This window comes from Castor canadensis, chromosome 7 (assembly GCF_047511655.1).
Source record: "Castor canadensis chromosome 7, mCasCan1.hap1v2, whole genome shotgun sequence".
Taxonomy (NCBI): Eukaryota; Metazoa; Chordata; class Mammalia; order Rodentia; family Castoridae; genus Castor; species Castor canadensis.
The window spans coordinates 69,312,984-69,325,418 of NC_133392.1; the positions used below are offsets into that span (position 1 = coordinate 69,312,984).

Below are 12,435 nucleotides of genomic sequence, written 5' to 3' on the forward strand. Positions count from 1 at the left end.
AGTGTAATACTGGCTTCATAAAATGTGTTTGGCAGTTTTCCTTCCCTTTCTATTTCATGGAACAGTTTAAGGAGGGTTGGTATCAGTTCTTCTTTAAAGGTCTGATAGAATTCAGCAGAGAATCCATCAGGTCCTGGACTTTTCTTTTTGGGGAGACTCTTGATTGCTGCTTCAATTTCATTTTGTGTTATAGGTCTATTCAGGTGATTAATTTCCTCTTGGTTCAGTTTTGGATGATCATATGTATCTAGAAATCTGTCCATTTCTTTTAGATTTTCAAATTTATTTGAATATAGGTTCTCAAAGTAGTCTCTGATGATTTCCTGGACTTCCATGGTGTTTGTTGTTATCTCCCCTTTTGCATTCCTGATTCTACTAATTTGGGTTTTTTCTCTCCTCATTTTAGTCAGGTTTGCCAGGGGTCTATCGATCTTGTTTATTTTTTCAAAGAACCAACTTTTTGTTTCATTAATTCTTTGTATGGTTTTTTTGGTTTCTATTTCGTTGATTTCAGCTCTTATTTTTATTATTTCTCTCCTTCTATTTGTTTTGGGATTTGCTTGTTCTTGTTTTTCTAGGAGTTTGAGATGTATCATTAGGTCATTGATTTGGGATCTTTCAATCTTTTTAATATATGCACTCATGGCTATAAACTTTCCTCTCAAGACTGCCTTAGCTGTGTCCCATAGGTTCTGGTAGGTTGTGTTTTCATTTTCATTGACTTCTAGGAACTTTTTAATTTCCTCTTTTATTGCATCGATGATCCATTCTTCATTAAGTAATGAGTTATTTAGTTTCCAGCTGTTTGCATGTTTTTTGTCTTTACTTTTGTTGTTGAGTTCTACTTTTACTGCATTGTGGTCAGATAGTATGCATGGTATTATTTCTATTTTCTTATATTTGCTGAGGCTTGCTTTGTGCCCTAGGATATGATCTATTTTGGAGAAGGTTCCATGGGCTGCTGAGAAGAATGTATATCCCACAGTGATTTTCACTGGGATTACATCAATGTTATAGATCTGTTTGTGGAAAAGGGGTAATTTTGCAATATTGAATAATTGAATCTTGTTTTTTAGGAATGTGGTATGTTTCTCCTGTTATCCAAAGCTTCTTTTTGCTTGTTAAAATTTTAGTAAACACCTGTAATACAATGGCTGCCTAATTCCAAATATTCTCAATAGCTTATGTATAAAACTATATTTGTCTAGTTTTTGGACCCTGGCAAAATTGATTATTTTCCTTGAGTGTTCTGCATCTCTTTTTAGTTTACTATTCGGTTATTGTGAATGAGAGTATCCCCATTATTTTGAAGCCTATTGTAATTGCTAGTTGCATATATTGTTACTGACCTCATTTAACTTTGCTGTGAGTTATAAGTTTTGCAGAGAGTCTTTTGAATTTTTAAATGAAGAAATATTTATTCCTCAAATGTTTTATTAAAAAATTCAAAAATGCAGAAAAGAGGAAATGAAAATTAATATATTCTCTAATGAAATTTGCCAATTACTAATATTTTGCCAAATTTGCACATATATATGTATATATAGATATATATATACACACACACACATTTGTCATTGTTTTGGGGACAATTTACAAAAAAGTTGCACAGATTGTGGTAGTCTCGTTCAGGTGGTAGTAAAGTAGCTTCTGTAAAGGCCAGGCAGTACATATTTTAGGCTGTGGGAACCGTATCTTCTATGTCACATGACTCAGCTCTGCCCTTGTAGCACAATAGCATCCACAGATGATATGTAAACAAATGCATGTGGCCCCATTCCAATGTGACTTCATTTTAAAAAGTAGACAGAGGCCAGATTTGGCCTGGGAGACTTAGTTTTCATGCTCATTGTAACCCCAGACCTTCAGTAGTCACCTCCTGTGAATAAGGACATTGCCCTGGAGAGCGTGACGTCAGAGTCACACCTATTGAAATTAAGAGTAATTCTACAGCAGTCTGTCCAATCCAATCACAGAAGAGAGACATTTATATTGCTGATTTTGCTTATGATTATTTAAGTCTGCTGGGAAAGAAAACCAATTCTTTTTCTCTGTCTCCAGCAGTGACAGCCACCTATGCCATTTTGGCCTCCCTCCATCCCAGATGGGACTGAGCACAGAGGCTAGGGGATGAGTTCAGTGGAGCTGAGTCCTGCGCTCAGCGCACAAGGAGATCACGGAAGGATCTCCGTGATCCTCTGGTTGATGGTCTCCTTGAGAGCCTTGGCGATAGAAGGTTGATATATGGTGGGGTGCTCTGTGCCAGGACTCATGGAGGTGTCAGTAAGGCCACCTGGCCAGGCTCTCAGGTCTCTGGGGGACTCAAATGCAGGCTTTTGGTCTTATTTCCAATGAAGGCTATAGTTATGATGCATTTGTTTCCATTTTAAAATTTGATTTGCTAAATGTGAATGTTTCAAGTTTAATAGAAGTAGTCATCCTGTCTGCAATTTGAGGAGGCTCAGAAATGAGAGTTAAGAGCTCTCAAGGGGCTGCTTAGGGCAGCATCTTTCGGGCATATTGGACAAAGGCCTCTGGGGTCATCCAGGTTTTTGAGCTGGGTATTTTGTTAGATCTCTGTTAAATATAATACCCTTTCATTGTGTGGAGGTCTTCATCCCAGGACTTAGTTAAGCATAGGGCGAAACATTATCTGAAAAGGGGTCTGTGGAGGATTGCAGAAGGCTGGTGGCAAATTCTTTGCTACTCTTCCTTTGTTAGGTGGGGTTTCTTCCCTGTTCTGTTGGATCTGTGCTGGTCTTGAGACAAGCTTTGACATGTAGAATGCAGTAGAAATAACTCTGAAACTTTTAAAAATTTTTAATTAAATATATATATATATATTTTACAAATAGTTTATTTCATCTATTGTTTATTTATTATTCTGGAGACAGATTCTCTTTATGTAGCCAAGATCCTCCTGCCTCAGCTTCCTGAGTGCTGGGATTACAGACTTGTGCCACCAAGATGCTTTTATTCACAAAAACATTTAAACATATCCAAAATATAAAAAGTATTAAAAATATTTGGGCATTCAACTCACAAATTCAGTAAGTATTAATATTTTTCATATTTGCCTTGTATTTTAAAACTACTGAAGTCCCACATTCCATCTGAGTTCTCTGCTTCCCTACCCAAGTACAGCCTCTCTCCAGCAGTTGTACTTTCTTCCTGCTTTTATTTTACAAAATATGTGAAGCCATAGAAATGTATAGTGACAACTTCCAGGGGATTCATTTTTTATAATTTACATAACTATACAAATTGTCCAACCTAATATTCATTTTCAAAATTTATTTATATTAGTCTATTCGTTTCACGGCTGTATGAAATAAGTTTGAGAGAACACATCGTTTTATTTTTTCCAGTTCTTCCCTGATGATGAATTTAGGCTGTTTTCATTTTAGGGTAGGATAAAATCTAGTGTCACAGAGAACATCCTTGGACAAACTTTCTCATACACATACTGTTCTTGTGGAAGTATTCTGTCTGTGTGACTTGTTTTTTGTACTGAAGGTCGAAATCAGGGCCTCAAGCTTGCTAGGCAGTGCTGTACCACTTGAGCCTCTTTGCCATTCCCTTTTACATTGGTTATTTTTGAAATAGGGTCTTGCTTTGTTCTGGAACTGGGCTGTACCTTGAATCTCCTATTTGCGCTTCCCCAAGTAGCTGGGATAACAGACAAGTTCCACTGTGCCCAGCTATTGATTGAGATGGGGTCTTGTAAACCTTTTGCCTGGGGTGACCTTGATCTGTGATCCTCCAGATCACCTCCAAGTAGATAGGATTATAGGCATAAACCCCCATGCCCAGCCTATCTGTGTAATTTTTGAGGACAGCCTGTAAGATAGCTGCAGCTCCTACTTTTGACTCTCTTGCAAGTGTTCACTTTTGGAAGCTGCCCCAAAGTGAACATCTGTAGTACAATAGCAGATGATGTGATCCGACTTATCATTTCCCTCCCACGGATCATCATAAACCGCGTCTCATCCTCACTGTTCATTAACTCACCATGGCTGCACTCAGCATTTAAGGAGCATCTACTATCTGTCAGGCTCTCTGCTGTGAACTAGTGGTGGAGGAGACAAATGGCACAGTTCCAGCTCTGCCCTTTTGGGGTATATCATCTTGAAAAGCACAGTGGTATTATTGGAGTCAGAATAACAAAAATGATGACACCTTCCAAAAGAAGCATTTGTTGATCTGGTGGGGTGGCTCAAGTGGTAGAGTGCCTACTTAGCAAGTGTGAGACCTTGAGTTCAAACCCCAGTACTACCAAAAAAAAAAAAAAGAAGTATTTGTCTCCATGATATTTTCCTTTGGGGTTGGGTGGACCTGAGCCTCTGTGGGTTCCTGAGGTATGGGTTATTAAGAGAAGGGGGATTGAATAAGTTGCACAGCTCAGAAGGCTTTGGGCAGACAGAACAAGGCTGATTTATTCTTGGGTGGAATGGGGGTATTTGCATACCTGTCTGTGTTGGCCTTTGGCTGCTAAACCTGTTAAGATGGATTTTTCCTTAGCAATATCAGATTCGCCAAAGGATTCTGATAGTTACAAAAACAAGAATTTTTAGGCAATTTCTGCTGTGAGAGTCAAGTCATTTTAGCAAGACCTCAGAGAGAAAGATGCAATTCTGTGTATTTGTAGTTGCAAAATGTTTTCTTTTTGCTGTTCCCATTCTCATAAAGAGCTTGCCTTTGTCACTATAAATAGCTTGGCAGTTTCTTTTAAGAGAGAAGGTTGCTGCAGACCTCTGGCCTCCCTGCATGGCGTCCCACTCTCAAGGTGAAGAGAATCAGGTTCACAGAAGCACTGCCACTTGGTGTTCTGTTTCATGTTAGCCAAGCTGAGTGGAACAGCAACACCAAATTGTAATTAAGGTGGCGAAGTGCCACTTATCCATGGCACACAACCCCTGGCTGTGTGAGGACAGATTTCTGTGTTGACTAGCTGCTGATGAAGGTGAGATAGTGCTTGGAGGTAAAACTTAGCTTAATTTGCTTGGAGTCTTTACAGACTTGGATTCCAATTGTTCAATTACTCTCTGTTCTAGTATTTCCCATCTCAAAACCAACACTTGCTACGTTTATATTCCCCTCCAGCTCCATCCCCAACTTGGCTTTTTCCACAGGAAGCGAATATTCTGAATGGGTTGCTTGTGGTCATCTCCACTTCTTCCCACAGTGCCTGGCCAGGGCCTATCTATTCCACCAAGACTGCTCTTATCAAGATCTCTGTCACTTTCGGTAGCCATGCCCAGCCTCTCCTTTGGGTTTTCATGTTCTTGTCTTTGTGATGTCTTTGCAGCCTTCTACTCAGTTTACCCCTCCCTTCACCTTACATGCTCTCTTCTTCTGTTGCCCTACAAGCATCACTCCTTCCCGGTTTTCTTCTTACCTGTTGGCCTTCCTTCTGAGTCCCCATCTCTGGCTTCAACTTTTTCTCTAAATTTGTAAATGATTGATGACCCTAGACACTCTGGTTGTCCTCTCCTAATCTGCATTCTTAATCTCTCAATGACAACATTAGGTCCCATGGCTGAGAACATCAGTCAAAGTCAGCCTGATCTCACCCTTAAGCTCCAGGCTCAGCATTCCACCACCCACAGCAGGGCTCCTGGGTGTCAGAGGGCATTTCAGATACATCTGAGATAGAATTTTGTCTTTTTTCCATTCTAGCCACAATGAGTAATTCTGCACTCAGGTCAATATGTTTCACAGCACCAGGATCTTCGAACTTGTGGTTCCCTCTGCCTGGAACTTTCATCTCCCTGATACTTCCTTGGCTGCCTACTGCCAGATGTCACCCCCTCTGAGAGTTCTTCTGATCACCCAACCTATTGTAGCCTCCTAGACTCTCTCTGCAACCCTGTTTTAATTCTCTATAAACATATCATTTTGTGAGCTTTCTTGATTTTTAATTTGTTTGTTTAGTGGTTTTCTTGACACTAGAAGGCAAGCTTGGTGTGTGGGGACAGTTTGTCTTGTTCACTGCCTAGAGTAGACTTAATGTCATAGATGTTCAATAAGAACTTGATGAATGGTTAAGTGAAACCAGTTGACTTCTTTAGCCCTGAGTTGCTAACTCTTAGAGAATGTGCCATTAGTAAGTTGGAATTTTCTCTATCTTTTCAAAATAAAAATTGATCACTGAATTGAAGAAAAGTCCTCAATCTAAACCATTTAAGAAATAACAGATATTTTGTCAATTTTCCTTTTTGATCCATTAAAAGGATCCAAAGGCCTTGAAAAACTTATAAATCACAAGGGCAGAAAAAATGAGAGAGGAGAAAACAAGAGACAAGGAAATATCCAGCAACATTTGAAGCTAGAAAACAGAGGCAGGGTAGTGAGGGATTCTGTGGGGAATTAGAAGAGAGGGAGGATGGTGAGATAGCTCAGTTCAGAAGCCTACATGGAGGCATCTGATACTGCAAAGGGTGGAGCCAAAAACATGGGATTTGCTACATGTTTCTTTGTGGAGTGATCCACATGCCCCCGTTTTCACCTGTTTCTTCCAGAAACAGAAGATAAGCAATTGAAAGAGAAGAGTCTGGGGCTTAGGGTATGAGTCAGGAGAGAGCAGGAGAGGGGCAAGTAGGAAAGAGACAGACTAAAGTAAAAGTCTGAACTTGGAACTGTGGGACCAATAGCCAGTGTTGCCCCTTGGTTGTATACAGATGGCAGTTTTTTTCAGGGTCGTTGTCTATATTAATAATTAGAGCTACATAAAATCAACCTGTTTGTTCTATCCTGCCAACTGAATCTCATGTGACCTAGTGATAAAAATACTATAATGGCTGGCAGGATTTGTGTGTTTGCCAGCCCACCCTCTTGGAACCAGAACCTAAACTCAACTCCATGAATGTGAATCCTGAGGTTCCTTGGGTCAATTGGTCAACTTCATATGATGATTAATCTTGATTGTGAACTGGATTGGCTAAAGAAGTGTCCAGGATGTTAGTAAAGCGCACCTCTGGGTGTGTCTGTGAAGGCTTTTCCAGAGACAATGATCAGAGATAATGATATTGACATAATCAATGCATTAATTCCTTGATGGATTCATAGCTTGATGCCATTATAGGGAGGTGGTGAAAGACAGAAGCGGGACCAAGTTGGAGGCATGTCCTTGGGAGCGATACCTTGCCCTGGTCCCTTCTTATATTTGCCTTTTTCCTGCCTCCTGTCTGCAGTGAGGTGAATTTCTCAGCTCTGTCATGCCATCTGTGCCACTGTAGACTGACACTTCTGAAACTCTGAACCAAAGTAAGCCTTTCCTCTCTTAAGTTTCTTATGTCAGATGTTGTGTCAAAGGGACAGGAATAGTAACTAACGCATTCTTAGAGGAGAGAGCCAGAGAGAACCTGAGGAGAAGAAATAGGGACCAGGGCTCATGCAGGACCTCACTTGGTCACAGGGCAACTGGCTAAGATAACACTGCTGTCTCTCCCAGTCCTAGGGGGACCATTTCTGGACAGTTCTGGTGGAGGGTTTGAGGAGGAAATTTTCAAAGAAGAAACTTCAAAGTATGGGTTTCTATGTAGCATGGGGCCCAGGCCAGGGGTCCTGCTGGCTCTTGATGTAAAGTCAGTGCAGCCTGCAGCCTATTCCCCATGGACTCCTGAAATATTGGGGGTCAGACACCACCCAGAAAGGACAGAAGAGAAACCCCTGTTTAATCTCTTAAGAACTCTGGATACTTCCCACTGAGGGTCCCTCAATGAAATGGCTTGTTCTTCATCCAGCTGTTCCAGAGTGGAGCCTGCTTCTCAGTGAAGCTGCCCATATACTCTGTTCCATGCAGGTCTTACCTTCTTGACTGTGAACAGATAGGGAGAACACATCAGTTATCTTAGGATAACATCCCACAGGAATGGCAGGTACGAATTCAAACAAACTTAAAACAAAACAAAACACAGAGGTAATAGACCTAAATCAGAGCAAGGAGGGAGAAAAAGTGATACAATCCTTAGAGATCTGAGCTGTTGCATTCCTAAAACAAATACAAATAAAACAAGAGGGAAATGATAAAGCACTCAGAAAATCAACTCAAGGAGACCAGCACTTGACAAATCAGTGTCTCATAAAGACACGAAAGGAGAAAACATTATCAAAGAAGTCCTGAGAAAAGAAGATGTGTTCCACTGGGCAGACATTGAAAGCTGCTTGAGAGCCCAGCACGATGAATGAAAGAAAACCCACACCAAGCCATGTCACTTAGAACAGTTGAGGACATCAGTGATAGAGACTCCAAAGGCTTCTGGAGAGAAAACTGATGACCCATGCAGAAGAATGAGAATAAAAGTGGCAGTACTGAATGCTAGAAGACCAGGAAGTAAAGTCTTAAGAATGCTATAGGTAATAGGATCTTTAACTAAATTCTATGCTCAGCTAAATTGGCAGTTACACGTGAGGACTGCAAATCAGTATTTCTAGAAAAATGAAAACTCAGACAGTGGCTCTGTGCATCCTTACTTAAGAAGTATTACAAAATACGTTTCTGACAAATGAGAGCGGGACCAAGAAACCGGGGCTCTATCTCAGGGAAGTCTGAAAGGTGGGTCCTGGGGGGATAAATAGAGAGGGACCTGGGCAGCAACCGGTTTAGCCTGTAGAAAAAGGAAACATGGGAGCAAAGGTGTTCCTTGGAAAAAGACAAGGATTGTATTATCTATATAAGAAAAAACACTTGGTTAAACACAGAGAAGGATTTACTATGTCTGATAAAGTTCAATATCCAACCTCAAGATAAAACAACCCAGAAAAACAACAAACAGATCTGAAGAAAAAACCATCAAACTTCCACATTTTACTGAATTTTACATGCTATTAATTGTAAAAACAGCTGGGTGCTAGTGGCTCACTCCTAAATCCTAGCTACTATGGAGGCTGACATGCGGAGGATCAAAGTTGGAGGTCAAATAGTTCACAAAACCCCATCTCCAAAATAACCAGAGCATAAAACCCCATTTCCAAAATAACCAGAGCAAAATGGATTGGAGGCATGGCTTAAGCAGTAGAATGCCTCCTTTGCAAGAGCAAAGCACTGAATTCAAACTCCAGTCCCACCCCCCCAAAAAAAAGAAATTATAAAAGCATATCATTATTTTAGAAGGAAAAAAAAACTGTTGTAAAGGCAAGTTGTAAAGCACATGAAAATGTCTGAGATGTTCAAAAGGTTTAAAATGTGCTCTCTAGACCAGGAAGTAATGAAGAAGTCAGGTAGAGATGAACCAATTCGGGTTTTAATACATATGTGCATGGAAGCAATGCTAGGAATCTCTCTGTATAGCTATCTTTATCCCAACCAGCAAAAATGCTTTGTCTTTCTTATTATTGCTTATGTCTTCTCTTCAACAAAATTGGACAAGAGGGCAGAACAGGTTCTGCCTGGAAGCGAGGTGGGTGGGGAAGAGAGGGAGGGGATGGGGGGCAGGGGAAGAGATGGCCCAATGTATGAACATATAAATAAATGAATAAATAAACCCCCCCACAATCCAGGAATTTAAATTAAAAAAAATAAAATGCACTTTCTAGAATCAGCAAAAATAGCACCCTATTTGGCTTTGCAGTGAACCATACTGACATTGATTATTGATTTAATCAGCAATTGTGCAGGGCACTGGTGAATCACTACACAGGAGGCAGAGATCAGGAGGATCGTGGTTCAATGCCAACCCAAGGCTGGCTTTTGAGACTCTAGCTTGAAAATACTCAACACAAAAAAGGACTGGTGGAGTGGTTCAGGTGGTAGAGCACTTGCTTAGCAAGTGTGAGGCCCTGAGTTCAAACGCCGGTACTGCCAAAAAAAAAAAAATCACCAGTTGTGATGCAAATTTATTGTGAGGATGAGGAGAAGAAAAGTATGGCTGCTTCCCTGGGTGGGAAACAAGTACTAAAAGCTCATGTGCCAGAAAAGAAAGGTAGAATTAGTGGTTAGAATTGATAAATCAAGAATTAGCTCTCTTAATTTGACATATATGAGTAGCCATAGGAAGGAATAACAGAAACTGTTGAAAATGGTGATCTGTGGCACTGGTTTGCAGTTGGGTTGGGGGAAGGTGATTTAGAGATCAATTATTTTTCATGAGACACTTTTATAAGTTCAAATGCATGTTTAGCATATAAATATTACTTCCATGTATAAAAAGGTAGAAACCCACAGATGCACACACAAAACAAAATAACAAAATCAAACCAAACTCTTTTTGAAGCTTGACAGCAGGACAGATGTGGGACATTTAGGGCCCCTAAATCTACTCTCTGTGGGCATACTGTATCCAGATTTAAGGTTGAGACTCACTCCTGTCCAGCTGAAGACCAGGTGCCTCTCCCAGTGCCTACCCTCTTTCTTGTCCCCAGATGGAAGCCTAAAAATGCACAAAGCTTTAGTTCACAAATTGCTCCACATATTTCAACCCATTTGATTCTTTCCAAGTGTAAGTAACCATTTGAACTGAGTAGGGACTGAGATTGAAGGGGTCACGGCTGGTCCACCCCACTGGAGACACTTCAGCCCTGACCTGCTGCAGGATCCCTGAGGCACTTTTCCAATCTAATGCCATTTTGTTTCTGTTCTGTGACTTTTTAGAAGAAAGAGGAAGAGGAGAGGAAGCGAGGGGAAGAGCAGATTCGCCTCCAGGAGGAGAAGAGGGCAAAGGAACTCTACTGGACCCTGAAGCAGGCCCAGCTGCATTGCCAAGCCACGGAGCAGGAGGAGCAGGAGTGGGAAGAACAGTGTGAGTAGAGCATTCTTCAGGCCCACGAGGCCAGCAGGACTGACCTGTCCTGCCCTGTCCTCTGTGGAAGTGCTCAGTCATCATTGCAGTTCCCTTACTCATCCCACAAGGCTTCGCCCATGTGCATGGTCCTGCTGGGGCCCAAAGGGAAGGGGTCCATGCTCAATTTACGTATGGGCCTGTTCTGGGAATTTCTTACATTACAAAATGAAATGCCAATTACTGAGTTGCCAATAATTTCCTGGCTCTGCTGTGCCCTGTGAATCCAGAGATGAGATCATGGCCCTTATATTAGAAGGGCTCACTAACCAGAGCAGAAGACAGAGATGAGGACTAAGGACTTTGGGGGAGAATGTTGTACCTGCTGCTGGAGCACACAGTGGCTGTCCTGGTGGGCTCCAGAGGAGGGAGAATGAACTGAGACTTGACAGTAGCGTAGGAAAAACTGAGGTAAAGAGAGCACTCTAGATGAGACCAGCATGTGCAAAGACATGGTGACATGGGATGTGGCAGACTTAGGAAGTGTAGAGTGGCTAAAGCTTGGAGAGTGTCAGGGATGGTGGGAAATAAAGTGGGGAAAAGAAGATGGAGCCAGGTTTGAAGGGTGAGGTCTTAATAGGTGCCCAGAAATTGTTGGAATCAGTTATGATAAGACACACAGACACAGAAATGACTTGAAGTTTTTTAGCTTGGGATCCCTAGAAACAGGAAGTGTGATGCCATGGAGGGCTACACAGGAAATCACCAGGGTTAGTTAATCAGCAGAGAGTGAGGAAAAACATGGGAAGAAATATTTGGGGTGGGTTTCTCTGGAAAAGCAAGACAGGTAGGTTTAGGACAGGCTAGTTGGAGTAATTCCACTGGGTTCTGGGGTGGAGCGCTGTCTTTAGTTATCTGGTATCTGGCCTTGGGTGACTAGGGCAGATGGGTACTGACCCAGGTGTAAGATGTCCTCAAAGGAAGTAGTTCTCTAATTCCCCCATTGTATGGTTGCATATGAAGGGCACACTTGTAAGCAGGCCCTTTACTTTCTCTAGGAATTTACTCTTCCTGGGAGAGAGGGGCAGTCCTTCCAGAATTAGCAAAGTCCCAAATGTCAAAGCATCAGAAGAAACAAAATAAATACATAAAAAGGCATTATTAGTGCAGCTGGGAAGTGGGAAGCTTCTGCAGGTGCAGGCAAGTGTGCGATTCTGCTAGGCGTGGGGGTGAGAGTGAGGAGTGAGGAGGCTGCTGCAAGGTACACTGTAGAGACCCTGTGACTAAAGCTGTGCAGAGCAAGAAAGATGGGGGAAAAGGGTGGGGGGTGGCTTTTCCTGGACAGTTGTCTGTTCTTTAGTATGTCTTGATCATATGTCAGATTCATTAAACAGCCTTTTGGGAAAAACTGATATGTAGTTCACATGCCATCAAATTCATCTGTTTATAGTGTACAGTTAGCAGTTTTTAGTATAGCCACAGAGTTGTTCAGTCACACCACTATACAATTCCAGAACATTTTTAATCACCTCAAAAAAGAAGCTCTGTACCTATTTGCAGTAGCTCCTCTCCTGTCCCCCTCTCCCCAAACACTAATCTAATTTTTTCTCCCTGGATTTGCTTATTGTGGACATTTCATATAAATAGGAAAATATATTATGTGGCCTTTGGTGTCTAACTTTTCATTTGACAAGTGCCAGGGTGTACTCATGCTGTA

At 41.5% G+C, this 12,435-nt stretch overlaps 1 protein-coding gene across 1 annotated transcript in view; it reads left to right on the forward strand.

Moving 5' to 3' along the window:
* Positions 1-12,435, forward strand: part of Sh2d4b (SH2 domain containing 4B) — a 65,715-nt gene that overhangs the window by 11,251 nt on the left and 42,029 nt on the right. The window contains exon 4 of the mRNA XM_074079307.1: positions 10,592-10,739. Coding sequence (XP_073935408.1) covers positions 10,592-10,739 — 148 coding nt within the window. The remainder of the gene's footprint in view (positions 1-10,591; positions 10,740-12,435) is intronic.